Genomic DNA, 17,500 nt, shown 5'->3' on the forward strand with positions numbered 1-17,500 from the left:
CTCTCTCTCTCTCTCTCTCTCTCTCTCTCTCTCTCTCTCTCTCTCTCTCTCTCTCTCTCTCTCTCTCTCTCTCTCTCTCTCTCTCTCTCTCTCTCTCTCATTGATAAGGATAAAGCTTCAGAGACAACTTTCCTCGTAACAGATTAGATAAAACTATTTGTAGTGACAATTGCAAAATATATGATGGCTTGATAGTTTCAGGATCTGGGATAGTATTAGATTTTCCCATTTGACTGCATTTTAGTCTATAGTGTATTTCCAAATTTTGTTGTGACATCATGGCACATGTAACCATCTTATTCGTTCTATGTAATTATGTTTTAAACGGAGCTATGTTCCGTTATTTAAGAAATGTTTGGTATCTACCTATAAATAGGCGAAACATAATTACGTGCTTTCTATCAAAGGGCCTCAGAAAATAGAGTAGGTCGTGATTTGATTTTATGTATTTTATTTTAATTTAATTTAATTTAATTTAATTTAATTTTATTTTATTTTATCTTTACCTTTTAGAATATTTTTTATTTTTGAAAAACATTGCTTCGACCCCAAAACAAACAAAATATCGGTGAGGATACGCCTTCTTTAATAATTTGACGAAATATGTGCAGGCACCACCGGGGAAAAAGAAAACAGACATGCATGAACGTCAAGAAGAGAAAGAATTTCTCGTCTTTTTTGTTTTAAATGTTTCAAAATGGTTAGGGTTGCACTCTACCCACTACAAACAAGAATCTGCTTGCAACAACAAATTAGACACGTCACCTATGGAGGTTGTTCGTTCTCATATGTCGCCCCCAAACTATGGAAGTCTTTGCCACTTGACATTCACCAAGCCTCCTGCCTGGCCATGGATCAAAACAAAACTAAAGACTTATTTGTTCACCAAAAGCCTGTGCGTGGGCGTTTATAGCCATTCAGCGCTACTGAACAGAAGAATGTTGCTCTGGAAATAGGCGCTATAGAAGTTTGATTGATAGGGTTGGTCGGGTTATCGAAAACACATCTTTTCCAATATCATGTTCTAAGAACGATGCATACAAATCATTACATATTTCAGACACATAGTCATCTATGAAGTCAAAATTCTCAGTTAACGTACGTATAACTAACAGATGTATATATATATAGATTTTGATGATGGGTCCCAGAGTCTGTTCCAAGTGTTATTTACTAGACAGTATATAACATGATATGGAATGTTATACTTGTACTATATTATTATATCTGTTTACTCTCCCTGTCTGTGGAGGGACGGGATTGTTATTGCTTGCCTGTCGACAGTTTTAAATGTATCTGTGTTTGTTGCAAATGTTTTAGTCTCGGCCTCCTTGGAAGGAAGTACTGACTACTCAAGATACTTCTGAGGATAATTAACATGAGATCAGTGAATAAATAAAATAAGTCAATAAATAAATGAATAAACAAGCAAACAAACAAATAACAAAACATATACGCATAAGGCATTATGATATATTTTACTATAGTCACTCTCAAAGCTAAAAGGCCTATGTCTTCATTAATTGTGTTTCTCATGTCTTCTTTGTCGCCATTGTTTACCGTTGCTATAATAACAATGATACTTTTCTTGTCCTGAATGTTCATAATCCCTACGGAGGGTAAACTGCAACTATAGGTTAACTATGATGGCTTTTGAAAACTACAACACAATTGTTGGTGGGTCTAGCCGTTAGGTTGTATGCAGCGTTTAAGAAAATACCGTTTGAACAAAGTGAGTGTTAAAGTTGAACTTGACATAACCTCGTCACTTTAATCATCTTACATTTTGGCCTACTGTGATTATGTGCTTATATCTGCATAAGTAATGCAAATTGCAAACTCTTCCGACGTTCCTGTGCCCCCCCTCCTCCTCTCTCTTTCTCTCTCTCTCTCTCTCTCTCTCTCTCTCTCTCTCTCTCTCTCTCTCTCTCTCTATCTCTCCCCCCCTCTCTCTCTCTCCCTCCCTCCCTCCCTCCCTCCCTCCCTCCCTCCCTCCCTCTCTCTCTCTCTCTCTCTCTCTCTCTCTCTCTCTCTCTCTCTCTCTCTCTCTCTCTCTCTCTCTCTCTCTCTCTCTCTCTCTCTCTCTCTCTCTCTCTCTCTCTCTCTCCCCTCTTTTCTCGCTGACTATTTACTGTTATACTCCCTAAAATAAAAAGTGTCAATTTTTCAAGTGTGCCTTAAATTTCATCGTTTTTATTTTATAATAGCGTTGGTGCAAATAGAAAGACTATATCCTATCTCTGAGTCAGTAAATGTCTACCCTTGAGAATTGTTTTTCTTCAAAATGTGTTTCGAATAAGACCTAAACATTTTGGTTTCGATTACCCGAACCCACTATAGATTTTCACTGTAGACATGAAACTTCATTTTTTACATATTCCCGAAAAAATAATAAAATATCGAAAAATGTGAAGTAAAAACGCCCGAAATATAGTGGATGCGGAAACTGACAACAACTTAAACTTAAAAATACAATATAAAACTGTTCTTCTAATCTATATTGGCTGTATATCTGATAGGAAGAAATAAACATTTGGAAAGCAACAGAAAACATAAGTACCTGAACTAGCCAGAAAAAAGAAAAAGAACTTGACCTAACTCACCTATTCTAAAATTGAGCGTAATCAGAACCACACAATATCTTTTAGTAGGTCTAAAGACCATTTTTGTTTTTGAATACTATGGAATTAATTTTATGGTTAGAAAATCCTCCAAAAAAAATAAATATTACAATGTATATGGCTTTCGTTATCAACATTTGTTATGACTGTCAATATTTTGTACTTAGTGTGTCCACTTGCATTGGCATACTAGGGTTGTCGGTGGCCGAGGGGTTAGCTCGTACGCCTCTTACCTCTGCAGCCTGGGTTCGAACGTTGTGTCGACTTGGCTTGATTAAAATGTACCATGCTGTAAGTACGAAGAGTGCATGTCGTTCAGTTTGACTCGACCGTACAACGCAAGTTTTCCCAGGGTACTCCGGTTTCCTCCTGCACTAACACTGAACCAAAGGAGCCTATAAATGGGACTAGCTCCCGTTGGCTATCCGATAAATGAATAAAATAGATAAATATATGATGTGACTCGTCTGTGATATTTAAACTTACGTACACATGATAGCCGTGCCACAGTCGTTTCCTAAAAACCGGAAAATGACGTCATTGCATCCAATAGTTTCAAATAAAAGTTTAATTTTACATGTGTTTACAAAGGTACACTGTCAACTCGAGTTTTCCTCCTATAAAACAGCTTGATTTTCCTATAAAGGTCTTAATTTGTTCTATATGTTGTTATTGTTATACCCTTGTTTGTCCCTGATTATGAGCTTTTAACGTAGATTCAAATGAATGTAAGTATAGAATGCCTGTCACTCTCACTGCTGTTTCCAGAAAAGTGACAGGTTTTAGTGGAATCTTCAAAGCCACTTCCCGTTATGATGTTTACAGTGTGTGAAATGGTCTTCTCACTCTCCACCCCCTCACCCCCCATGGTGTTACTCAATAGGGTATTTACGTACAGGTAGTACAAGTTCAAACGTTACAAAACTTGACTTAAAGTGGGGGGGGGGGTTAATAAGTACTTACCCAGGCCAACTCGAATACACTAAATAAAGTAACAATCGGGCAACAGTTAGTCCTGTTACACTGAGTAACTTGGGGGGAGGGGGGGGGGGGTTATGAAAAAATTTCTTATCGTAACAAAATCATCGCTTTCACTGTCCGAAACTGACAAAGACAAAAGGCAACATGAAGGAGAACAAGACCTATGAGAAAGTGTATAAAATTGTGGTGTAAACTTTATTCAACAACCATTTGAAAGTTTGATGACCCTGGCCGTTTTGTATCTCCTTCTGTACATTGACACTTAGTCTAGATCTACACGATGTCGTTTGATGTAGAATATGATGGTGAAAGCATTCATTGTACAGCAGGAATTCCAATAGTATCACCGTCTACTATATTATAATAAAAACATTGCCAAAAAAACAAACATTTTATCTCCTATTAATCTTCCCCACTTTTTTTTAATTTTCTTAATTGCTACACATTCTGTTTCAATTGACTGATCTTCAGTATAATACTGTACAAAGTCATTGTAGCGTAAACTGGAAATTACAGTCATTATTCGTCTCCAGTGTTGTTTCATCTCCATGGAAACAAATATGTGACATTTATTTGATACTATTCCTTAACAAATATGACTTTTGTTCTCATATAAAGAAAAAAACACACACTATTATGAGTTCATCGAGTACACTTTATAGTTACTTCTTCTGAAATGTCAATGACTACTCTAGTCAGACTTACAAACTTGTATTCGAGGCGTGTTTTGGTCGCAGTAGTGTCCACACACACACACACACACACACACACACACACACACACACACATATATATATATATACACACACACACACGCACGCACGCATACATACACAAACTCCCCCCTCCCCCCCCCACACACACACACGCACGGTACTCTACATTATGACTGCTTCACTGTGAAATATCTATCGTTCACTTGGTAATTTTCTTTTAATCATTTCACTCACTGTTATGGTTACAGGAAGCTCTCGGCATGTGTGCAAAAGATCGCTGTCAAAACAACGGCACGTGTCAAGACACTTGTGACGGCAATTTCATCTGTTTCTGTGTGTATGGTGAATGGATGGGACCAAGTTGTGAAGACCCGGGTAAGTGTCGCAGTTAGTTTGACAGTACATAAACGCATTGATTAATTAATTAATTTACCAAGATATTTTAATTAACTAATTAATAACTAATAGATAGATAAATAGATAGTTGTTGTTGTTGTTGTTGTTGTTGTTGTTGTTGTTGTTGTTGTTGTTGTTGTTGTTGTTGTTGTTGATGATGATGATGATGATGATGATGATGATGATGATGATGATGATAAATATCTGCCTTAGGCCTAAAAAAAATAATTGTTTGCTTCTGGTTACCCAACCCCACCTAGCTTTTCACTGCCGATCCTCAACTTTATTTGCGTATTCAAAGAAAAAAAAAATCGCACATATTGTGAAGTCTCACGACAAATAGTGGAATCGGAAACTACCATCAACTTAAAAAGACACTCTAAAAAACTGTTCTTCCAATCTGTAATGGCTGTACATCTGTTAGGATGAAATAAACAACACAGAGACCATATGGAAAACAATGGAAAACCTGAACTAGACACTAACACATGAAAAAAAAAAATCTACCAACCCCACCTATTCTAAAATTGAATGTCACCGGAACCACACATTATTTTCATAGGCCTTATATACGTTTCTAAAGAAACTGTTTGTTTTTTCTATTTACGGTGTAATTTAAACATAGTGTCACTTTTAATACTGGAAATATATTGACTTCTTTGTAGTTATCCACGGTGAGTGGGGTACGTGGGGAGCATGGGAAGAGTGTTCGGTAACTTGCGGCAGAGGCGTCCGTTATCGCCGAAGAAACTGTGATAACCCAGCACCTTCAGACTACGGTGGGAAATACTGTAAACATGATAATGGGATCTATGATAGAGATGCCGAGCTGTGTGCCACAACTCCCTGTCCCCGTAAGTTGGTACATTTCAGTTTCTGTTGCCGCTCAATCTATCTATCCACCTCTCTACTCATCAATAAGCTAACCACCCCTCTCTTACATAATTCAGAATCCATATAATTATATGGATAATAATATTGATACATACATACATACATACATACATACATACATACATACATACATACATACATACACACACACATACACACATACATACATACATACATACATACATACATACATACATACATACATACATACATACATACATGTATACATACATACATACATACATACATGTTCCCAGTTGTTGTAACTGTACCGTTCTCTTGATTGACAGAGTGGTCAATGTGGTATGCTTGGAGTCCTTGTTCACCAGGCTATACGTCATGTGGTGAAGGAACCAGATCTCGAAACCGTGCATGTCTGAATAATGGAACAGCCGATGTAGATAAAGGATGCACTGGATCAGTGTCTGAAAACGACAAACCATGTAATTCACGTGACTGCGATGGTACGTCATATTTTATCGCTATTTCTTTCATTTTCCATATTGATATCGTAATTTTATCAACAGTCGTCTTCACTTTTTTGTAATTTATCTTTAATACTATTGGTTACCGCTGAAATTATTAGAATTAAACATGGTGTGCACGGGACGTTCCATGAAGTCAAGACGACGCTAGATAGATTATATTTTATGTATTCGAATCCTCATCAGTGAGTGAGTGAGTGAGTGAGTGAGTGAGTGAGTGAGTGACTATTAGATTGTATGTTATAGGTTGTATATTTGCACACAATTAGTATTTGAATAAAACACATTTCAGAATTTTTTTTAGGAATACAACAAAATATAACCTGAGTCTGAATACAGACTAAGATAAAATGAAATCATACATACTATCGATAAATCGTATGATAATCTGAACCAACCAACCAACCAACCAGGCAATGAATCAATTGCGGAGAGTGGTAGGCATTTGATTATGTTCGAGATGTACCCCTGCCATTTTGAGTCATAACCCCCCCCCACCACCACCACCACCACCACCACCCCTCAGAAAGTGAATATCTCTTACAGACGATTAATTTAATTACCTATGGCTTCTAATCCACTCTACAGTGCCTATACGAATATATAGTGGTTCCGATAGCTATGGTAAAGGTACTCTGGAGATATACGATAACATAGAGAAAGAATGGGGCACTATCTGCAGCCAGTCGACAAATACATGGACTATAAAAGAAGCTAATGTAGCTTGCCGTCAGATGGGATTCCTAGGCGGTAACTACTCAGGTAAGTTCAGGATCATCTTTCAACTTTTGTTTTGTCATCCTGTTTACGTCTTTTTTTTTCGCCGTTATACACACAACGCCGAGGGAGTAGGGAATGCATCCAGAATACAGTGATGATATCAACGCTCAGAGAGTCAATTTCAATATGTTTAGGGTCGGGAGCTTAAACTAGTGTCGGTCGGAAACACACAGTTTTTTTTTTTTATTTCGCCTTACAAAACACATCCTAAAAATAGCATGTGGATACAAAGTATCTATTATTTTTACTTTCTTGACAAGTGTTTGTCTTTACCATTGACCATACTGACCTTGTCTCTACCATTGACTATTCTGACCTTGTCTTTACTATTGACTATTCTGACCTTGTCTTTACCCTTGACTATTCTGACCTTGTCTTTACCATTGACCATACTGACCTTGTCTCTACCATTGACTATTCTGACCTTGTCTTTACTATTGACTATTCTGACCTTGTCTCTACCATTGACTATTCTGACCTTGTCTTTACCATTGACCATACTGACCTTGTCTCTACCATTGACTATTCTGACCTTGTCTTTACCATTGACCATACTGACCTTGTCTCTACCATTGACTATTCTGACCTTGTCTTTACTATTGACTATTCTGACCTTGTCTCTACCATTGACTATTCTGACCTTGTCTTTACTATTGACTATTCTGACCTTGTCTTTACCCTTGACTATTCTGACCTTGTGTTTACCGTTGACCATTCCTACCCGTCTTTATCCTTGACCACTCTGACCATGTATTTACCCTTGACCTTGTCTTTACTCTTGACCATTCTGACCTTGTTTTTACTCTTGACCATTCTGACCTTGTTTTTAGCCTTGACAATTCTGGCCTTGTCTTTAGCCTTGACCATTCTGACCTTGTTTTTACTCTTGACCATTCTGACCTTGTTTTTAGCCTTGACAATTCTGACCTTGCCTTTAACCTTGACTATTCTGACATTGTCTTTACCCTTGACTATTCTGGCCTTGTCTTTAGCCTTGACCATTCTTACCTTGTCTTTACTCTTGACTATTCTGACCTTGTTTTTAGCCTTGACCATTCTGAACTTCACTTTACTCTTGACCATTCTGACCTTGTCTTTACCATTGACTATGTTGACCTTGTCTTTTCTCTTGACCATTCTGACCTTGACTTTACTCTTGACGATTCTGACCTTGTTTTTACTCTTGACCATTCTTACATTGTCTTTACCATTGACCATTCTGGCCTTGTCTTTACTCTTGGCCATTCTGGCCTTGCCTTTAACCTTGACCATTCTGACATTGTCTTTACCCTTGACCATTCTGACCTTGTCTTAACCCTTGATCATTTTTACCTGGCTTACCTTTGATCATCTCACAGAGTCAGCAAATGCTCCAGCAGTCACCGGGAAACCAATAATGTTGGGATCCGTGGAATGCGATGGTGATGAGTGGTCATTAGCTCGTTGTCATCATCAAGGATGGCGTTCCACTACTGACTGTACACATTCAGACGATGTTGGGGTGACATGCAAAGGTATAACACGTTTATGCATAGGACAGTTTCCAATCCACTTTTTATTATACATTTAGTACTACAACTGTATCCATCCATCCATCCATCCATCCATCGATCTATCCATCCATCCATCGATCTATCCATCCATCCATCGATCTATCCATCCATCCATCGATCTATCCATCCATCCATCGATCTATCCATCCATCCATCCATCCATCGATCTATCCATCCATCCATCGATCTATCCATCCATCCATCGATCTATCCATCCATCCATCGATCTATCCATCCATCCATCCATCCATCGATCTATCCATCCATCCATCGATCTATCCATCCATCCATCCATCCACCCATCTATATATCCATCCATCCATCCATCCATCCATCCATCTATCCATCCATCTATCTATCCATCCATCCATCGATCTATCCATCCATCCATCGATCTATCCATCCATCCATCTATATATCCATCCATCCATCCATCTATCTATCCATCCATCCATCCATCTATCCATCCATCCATCCATCTGTCCATCCATCTATCTATCCATCTATCTATCCATCCATCCATCGATCTATCCATCCACTCATCCATCCACCCATCTATATATCCATCCATCCATCCATCCATCCATCCATCCATCTATCCATCCATCTATCTATCCATCCATCCATCCATCCATCCATCCACTCATCCATCCACCCATCTATATATCCATCCATCCATCCATCCATCCATCCATCTATCCATCCATCTATCTATCCATCCATCCATCCATCCATCCATCCATCCATCCATCCACTCATCCATCCACCCATCTATATATCCATCCATCCATCCATCCATCCATCCATCCATCTATCCATCCATCCATCCATCCATCCATCCGTTCATTCATCCATCCATCCATCCATCCATCCATCCTTCCTTCCAATTATCTTTCACCGTTCATCCATTCATCTACAACACATCCAACTGTAATACATATATACAGGGTTGCTCAGTGGTGTTCAATGTCAAGTACAGTTCACCTCCTTGCATGTCGTTGAATACAAACACTTTCGATATGACATGGATTTGCTGTTTCTCTAACGGGAAAGTGGTATCGTTTTAATACAGTCGACTGTCGTTGGGGGAAGTGGACACCTTGGGATTCGTGTTCAGTCACATGCGGTACTGGAGAACGAACACGTACAAGAAAGCGTGTCCGTTCAGCAAGCAATGGAGGAAATGATTGTAGTGACAGTGATCGCAGTCAAACGATGGCATGTGAACTCAATCCATGTGTACCAGGTAAGATAAATTATGCGAAAGAAAAGTCAAAAACAAAAAGATTATACAAATTCAACTGATGTCAGATACTCTTACACACTGTGTATTAACCAGACGTAAACCGAATGCTTCGTGTATGGGTAAAACCATAGATTTGTGTTCCTGTACACATTGTTGGTTGTGAGCAATAGCTATCATTCATGATGTACCCCTTAATTGGAAAAAATAATTATATGAAACGGTATGAACTTGAAAGCTTGCATTCTGAGGACATTGGTGATAATAATGACTTTTTAAATATTCATGGGATGTTTACCAAAATGACCCAGACTTCAATGAGGTCAGAGGTAACACTGTGTCACAATTATTTGTGTGTTGTTTTTATTTGAAAACGTTATATCTAATTTGTCCTCATCCTCATCAATAAGTGATTCAAGACGAAAAAATACATTCGTGACGCGCTGTGTAGGTGAATTTAGTTGAAACTGGCTTCAATGTATACGTAATTTCACCAACAGAGCATTCTGGCCTATTGTCACAAATTATTTGTGATGATACAGGCTACGAATTGTCTTTTGTCAAAGCCGTGCATAATGCGAGAATTATTACAAAAATAATTCAAATCTTCCTTTCAGCGAGTTGTAATCAACGCAAGAAGAACGCTGGGCCAGATGAAACACTTCAGGATGGTGTTTACACTATTAAACCGAGCTCCAGTGAAACCACTCTTATCAATGTGTACTGTGACATGAATCGAGACGGTGGAGGATGGACGTAAGTATTTCACCTGGTGGTGGGAATGACCGCAAAACAGGCAGATTATTGCAACCGTATGCAGCATAGAACCTCAACATAATAAAATGTATGTATGTGACGTAATAGTAATTTTATGATCGTAATTTGTGTGGGTTTTTTTCATCTTAATTCTAAGCTTGTGTTGTTTCGTCTTCTCACGCATTCTTTTACACTCACTGAATACGTCTTTACCCTTGATGACCGACCATTCGGTGTCGTTCACGGATGACGATGCCTTTTTTGAACTCATTTATGATTTTTACAACTATTGATTCCCGTTTCCTTCAATCTGGACAAGGATTTACCGCTAGGGGGCGGCCTTTATTCGTTACGAGACGGGGGGGGGGGATAATCAGTCTAAAAAAACAGAGCTGATATCAGATACCTTATATTAAATTTGGCGCGATTTTACAGAAATGCTAAGTGTATACAATACATCTATTTATCAGGACTATTTTATTTTTTGTTTGTCATATACCGATTAGTCTCAATTAGCGACACCTAAAACTACTATGTCAATTGTCCACTACTTGTCAATGGCAAGTAAGGGCTGCAATGGTTGTAACTAGAAGTCTTATACCTCTTTATCTTTAGGTTGCTCCTAACTGCTAAATCCAACAGTGGATGGACTGCAACCGAAATGGGAAGGCGCAACAAGGATTCTCCATCAGTGACTGCTGATCATTCTATTCTGAATCATGCCAATGATATCAGCGAGAACTCTGGAGAAAACAATGTCAAGGTTTTAACATAACTAAATATACCGATGATTAATTCGTAAAAAAACTATTGTTTTATAGTAAACCAACTATTTTATAGTTAATAATATCTTTATCTTTGATGCTTATAATAAGAGAAAGGAGAAAATGTATAATTTGTAAGATATACTCCTCACACTTGAAAAAAAAGTTTTTCTTTCTTTATGTATTTATTTATTTATTTTGCAACAAATTGGATTTGTGTCTTATAAGCCCAAGGGGCTGGATGTGGCAAGTTTTAAGAACAATTGTACCAGATCATATAAACAAATGTATACTTTAAGTCCACATAGGACACGTTAATAAATAAAATACAACAACAACAACAATAATAGGAGGCAATGAAGTGTTCTTTTGTTATTTCCCAATACAGATTCGCATAGAAGCTGGCGTATTTGGTAAGAATGGTGGGATATATGAAGTCAGTAAGTCAACAGATCTTGTTGGATCGTCCGATGGAGTAGAGAGTACACTAGTGGAGAGCTTTCCCAGCAATGGTTCTTTGGAAAACGGAGTTCCACATGTATGTAAAGACACTGGCAACAGCTACGGATGCCTGTTTTCTATGAGTGTTTAGTAAGTTACGTCTGTAGATCTGTCTGTCTGTCTGTCTGTCTGTCTGTCTGTCTGTCTGTCTGTCTGTCTGTCTGTCTGTCTATTTGTCTGTATGTCTGCCTGTCTGCTTGCCTTCTGTGACAGGCAGACAGACAAACAGACGAACAGTTAAACAGATAGATAGCTTGCTAAACAGATAGATAGATAGATAGATAGATAGATAGATAGGTAGGTAGGTAGGTAGGTAGGTAGATAGATAGATAGATAGATAGATAGATAGATAGATAGATAGATAGATAGATAGACAGACATACAAACAGACAAATATATAGATAGATAGATACTATATAGATCTAGATAGATAGATAGATAGATAGATATAGATAGATAGATAGATAGATAGATAGATAGATAGACAGATAGATAGATAGATAGATAGATAGATATATAGATAGATAGATAGATAGACAAAGATGACATGACTACATATTGCTGCATACCTTACTGTTTGATTTCCTAGTCTCAAACATATTTTTTTTCTCCTATGTACATCTTTCTCCTATCTCCTTTAATGTTCCTTTACTCTACCCCCCATAGTGTTTATACATGTTTGCTATTACATCAAGTACAAACCAGCTATGACTTTAAGTAATTGGGCTAACAAAATTGGTGGACAGTTTTTCTTCATCAAAACCGTTCAGAGTTTTTACGTTGTTTAACATTGATTTTCATCAATATACAGTACTGGTGATGGCCCACAGGGTATGATATTACAGAATGAAGATACGAGATTAGAAGACTATGAAGGGGCTCAGCCAGCTCCGTATATGTGCATTCCCAGATGTGAATCTTTCACCGGTACCATTTGGTACTGGCTGAAGGATCTGTAAACCTAGCAAAGGGGTAAGTAATATAACTTTCTTGATAAATTCCTTGGGAAGGAGGGCTCATTATGGGGTTTTGATCGTGCTAGTGTGTTATGACAAAGGTTGCCTAGAGGTTATCTATTGTTTCAAATATCAAGATCGTTCGGCAATACTTCGTCTATATCTCAACAACAAATCACGAACCGAATGCAAATTTATGCAAATTAGTAAACCCCAACTGTTAGACTGATGTAAACAATAAGTAACATCCCGCGAGCTGACAAATATACCCCAATAAAACACGAACTTCTTATTAGGCATAATTCTGTGATTGATTAACAAAGATATACGATGTTAATGACTGAGTATAGGTGGTTTCGTTTGAATTTGCAATTTCACCTCATGACCTCGTTGACCTATCTAGAGATTCAAAGCCACGGATAGCCTCTAGACTATGGCAAAACATTTAATAACTGTTTAGTTCCAAATCGATAATACTGCCCGAAAACCTTAGAATACTATGCATTGTTCGAAGCCATATTTTGTGTAATAAGTGAAGAAAATAATCTTTACTTGTGATGTTTTGGTTGTCAAAAGTAAACATCATTCGACCGTGCACAAGCCAAGTTATTTTGTTTGAACAGCAAGTATGGATGATGTACTGTAGTAGTTCTACATCCCGACAATTACAACGTACAAGGGGAGTCAACAACACCCACACTATTCTATCATTTTTACAATTATTTTCTTCAAATTGCCATGGTTATAACTTAAAACAGCATTCACACAACTCTGTACTCATTTTTCCTGTGGGGGGGGGGGGGAGGGAGAGAGAGAGAGGGAGAGGGAGAGGGAGAGAGATTAATGTTGTATCTTGTTTGTTGAGTTATTTTTTTCATTTGGTAAATAAAAATTTAACATTACAAATGTGCTTTTATTTCTAGGTTAATATAATTGACATATCACTGAACAAACCTGGAGATGTGATACCTGATATTTAAGAACAACGTACGCGAGCTATCTGATATCACAGTACATCACTATTAATTTGTTGCACGACAAGTTTATTCACTCTTAATTCGTCAAAAACACTATTGGAAACGAAATCCGTATCGACATATAGTATTCGCGAATTGAAGCTGGGTGATTTTCCTCTCGCATGAATCGCACATGGGACGTATGTTATTATTACCAAAATGCAGAGCGGTGTGGAATGGCGACACTGATGTTTCAGAAGAACGTTGAGTGGAAAAAAACCACACACACACCAGCGCCGACACGTATGCGTTCAAATTCCTATCTGAATGGAAAATCGCACAGTTGACTTGTGATGTAGTTATCACATGATTCACACTAGAGTAGAGAACAAAAGAGCGTGTCTGGGGTTTACTTGAAAAAAAAATGAAATTAGCCTATTGGAAAGTTTTATTCAATATTTCACGACATAGCTTTAAAACGGGCATAAGCTGAGTCTATACGTTATGGTGGAGGGTAAATTAAAAGACATGTGTACTATTTTATTCACTCAAGTAGGTTGTAAAAACGTCGAAGCCACTTTTTATTGCCAGAAGTAAAATATGGTCTTTATGCATAATACATACACAATTCAATGAATGTATATATATATATATATATATATATATATATATATATATATATATATATATATATATATATATATATATATATATATATATATATATATATATATATATATATATATATATATATACCATATAGAAGGTGTACATCGACAGAGTGAAGTTTAATCGCGGCAATAATACTATGCACAAGTCATTTTTATTGTTTTTTAACTTAAAACATTAATTATACCATGCACTAACCAAGTTATGGAATATAGACTTTGGTCGTACAACGTCACGACAACGCGTGTCGACGTCACTGGTTCTGCTGTGTTCGAAATCATTATGAGTCAAAACGTTCAACATTGCCATTACTTTCTCCCATTTTTCTTTGATATTACTGACGCTGGGATAATTATGTTATTCTCTAAGATATTTCATCATTCAACTGAAAAATACTCGTGACCTAAGGGTTGTCACTACTCGTATATTTTTTCCTTGGCTGAACGATGAAAAAATATTGGGTAATAACATTCAATTAGATATCCTGATCCTTCTAAGTCACAGCAACCCTTGTCTACTTCACTAGTTCTGTGGTACTCGAAATGTGACGTTCCAAATTGAGGTTATTTTTCCCATTTGTTCATAAATTATACTTGAAGAGCTATATTTAACATTTTGCATGTACTAATAATTCCCCAGTGTGCGTGTCTTCATACAGTCGGAAAATGCCTGTTACCTAAAAGGGTATTCCATTACTCGTCTACCGACTAGTAGTGGCGGGCCCTTTCAATTTTCCTTGGTTGAAATATTGAGGAATAACATCAAATTATTTCCATCCGAGTACAATTAACTTGTACACTCAGCTTGTGCCACTTTGGGTCTATAGTAAGAATGGAAGAAGATATGCAAACGGATTTACAAAGAATTGTTACAGTGATATTTACAAATGCTCGAACATTACTAGCACTATGCAACTTTAGTTGTGTACAGAACATTAGAGTTGAGACTGTTTGACGGTTTCGTTTTGAGATTTAAATTTCAGATTTACTTTTTGACACTGTACTCATATTTTGATTGTTGTTTCAATATATTAGAAGTTACGCTTGATTATTTGACGTCATTATATTATCGTTTGATAAAGATTATGATAATTTTTTTCACAAAACAATATTTCTATATTTACAAATATGGCAATTTATTTTCACTCGTATTTCTTAAACTCTTTCTTCAATCCGAGTTTCTGGGTTGATATGTAAACTTGATAAGATATTAGGTCTAAAAGAAAAAAAATGTTTGGTTCCGGTTACCCAACCCCAACTATTTTTTCAATGCCGACCTTAAACCTTTTATTTTACGTATTCGAGAAAAAAAATAAAATCGCAAAAATTGTTAAGTCTCGTCAGAAATAGTGGATTCGAAAACTGACATTAACTTACAGAGACAATATAGAACTGTTCTTCCAATTTGTAAATGGCTGTACATCTGATAGGAAGAAACAAATAACATAGAGGCCATAATTATGGAAAACAACGGAAAACATAACTACCTGAACTCGACACTCACACATGAAAAAAAAAATATAATAAAATAAAATAAAAAATCTACCTACCCCTCCTATTCTAAAATTGAGCATGATCGGAACCGCACAATTTTTTTAGGTCTTAATAACGTGTCTTTTCTTTATTCATACGGCTTAGGACAAGCCTTGGAGGAGAAATAACAATGTTATGAATTTGTAATTACTGTGTTTGGGTTCAGACATAACGCTGTTTATACATGTCACCAAACACCTAGTTAGAGAAACGAATATCTTTTATAGCGATGGCTGACATGGGTGTTAAGACAATATGTACATTAATATCGTATGTCTGGAGATGTCATTTCAGTTAAAATTAAGTTAAACGTATCATTGATAAACTTGAGAAAAATTGAAAAGAAAAATTCAGTCAGGCTTATTTCTGCACTTAGTACATATTTATTTATTACTGTTATTAATTTACATATATTTCTTATGTTCTGTGCAAATATTTGGCCTGGGTTTTCCACTACTCTATGATGTCCAAGGAAGTAAATTAGAGGCAACAACATTTTACAGTATACGCCGCGTGCACGTGTCTGGTATGCCAAAAATATGCCCCCCCCCAACCCGCCGGCAGTACGATTTTTGGTTGTAAAATAATACCTCGCTAACTGAAAATCTTGTACAGAAGCGCTACTGTATTTGATTTGCACTCGAGTGATGACATCACGAATATTCTTTGTCTCTTTAATTTGTCTTGAAAATTACGTATACAAAACGTGTTGTCTGTCTGGGCCTAAAGGTGTTGTTGGTGAGTGTTTACCGTTAAAATTACTGTAACTGGTGTATTATAATATATTATATGTTTGATGAACCAAAGATATATTCACTGAAAGTTGTTAAAATGCCAGTGATTAGACCTTGTACACGTTCATAAGAGGTCGATTTTTTCCTCTAAGTAGTACAGTGATTGGTCGGCATTCTGATTGCATTGAGGGTGCTGGTTGAATTGGATTTAAATGTATTGTACCATACTATGCCATTGTGTATAACTACATTTGTCTACCCACTAGTGAGTCAATATTGTTCAGGGTGCGTTATATGTAATACAACAGTTTCAAACAACGTTGCAGGTGTAACTTTAAAGAGGTGGTTTGGGGTGATCATTTACAGGGAATGCAATGAAGTTCTTAGCAAATCTCGTGATAATTTCACTGATATTTGGTTTGGATTAAATCAACTGAAAGATGACGTCATCCTTTAACGTCATGACTAAGTCAGTTTTATTGAAGACATTATAACATCATTGTCTAAGTTTAAAGTAGATGGGGTTTAACAGTTATTGTGTTAGAACTTGGCATACAGGATTGTGTCATTTGTGTGATGTAAAAAGAACATTTGAAAGGTATTGGTATTCAATAAAGGTCAGACGAACCATAGAGCTCAGTGTAGTATGTATGTATGTATGTATGTATGTATGTATGTATGTATGTATGTATGTATGTGTGTGTGTGTGTATGTATGTATGTATGTATGTATGTATGTATGTATGTATGTATGTATGTATGTATGTATGTGTGTGTGTGTATGTGTGTGTGTATGTATGTATGTATGTATGTATGTATGTGTGTGTATGTGTGTATGTGTGTATGTATGTATGTATGTATGTATGTATGTATGTATGTATGTATGTATGTATGTATGGGTGTATGCATGCATGTGTCTGTGTGTGTGCGTGCATGCGTACGAACGTGTGCATATGTGTATGTA

General features: G+C 36.8%; 2 protein-coding genes across 2 annotated transcripts in view; both read left to right on the forward strand.

The window, feature by feature from the left end:
- LOC144436836 (semaphorin-5A-like) overlaps positions 1-7,021 on the forward strand; it is an 8,101-nt gene extending 1,080 nt beyond the window's left edge. Inside the window, exons 2-6 of the mRNA XM_078125695.1 lie at positions 4,567-4,693; positions 5,380-5,568; positions 5,899-6,072; positions 6,682-6,855; positions 7,008-7,021. Coding sequence (XP_077981821.1) covers positions 4,567-4,693; positions 5,380-5,568; positions 5,899-6,072; positions 6,682-6,855; positions 7,008-7,021 — 678 coding nt within the window. The remainder of the gene's footprint in view (positions 1-4,566; positions 4,694-5,379; positions 5,569-5,898; positions 6,073-6,681; positions 6,856-7,007) is intronic.
- A 2,584-nt stretch (positions 7,022-9,605) lies between these two features.
- On the forward strand, positions 9,606-14,200 carry LOC144436730 (uncharacterized). Its single transcript, XM_078125582.1, has 6 exons — positions 9,606-9,672; positions 10,287-10,425; positions 11,041-11,188; positions 11,578-11,780; positions 12,502-12,662; positions 13,570-14,200. The coding sequence occupies exons 1-5, from the start codon at positions 9,642-9,644 to the stop codon at positions 12,647-12,649; spliced, it is 669 nt and encodes a 222-aa protein (XP_077981708.1). The 5' UTR covers positions 9,606-9,641; the 3' UTR covers positions 12,650-12,662; positions 13,570-14,200.
- The last annotated feature ends 3,300 nt before the right edge of the window (positions 14,201-17,500 follow it).

Source organism: Glandiceps talaboti, chromosome 6, assembly GCF_964340395.1.
Source record: "Glandiceps talaboti chromosome 6, keGlaTala1.1, whole genome shotgun sequence".
Classification (NCBI taxonomy): domain Eukaryota; kingdom Metazoa; phylum Hemichordata; class Enteropneusta; family Spengelidae; genus Glandiceps; species Glandiceps talaboti.

What these genes read in the sequence shown, in the direction of transcription:
- LOC144436730 (XM_078125582.1), top strand. Translation starts at nt 9,642, where the DNA reads ATGGCATGTGAACTCAATCCATGTGTACCAG. An exon ending in CGAGACGGTGGAGGATGGAC is followed by an intron (nt 10,426 to 11,040) that starts GTAAGTATTTCA and finishes CTTTATCTTTAG; the next exon opens with GTTGCTCCTAACTGCTAAAT. An exon ending in CTGGAGAAAACAATGTCAAG is followed by an intron (nt 11,189 to 11,577) that starts GTTTTAACATAA and finishes TTCCCAATACAG; the next exon opens with ATTCGCATAGAAGCTGGCGT.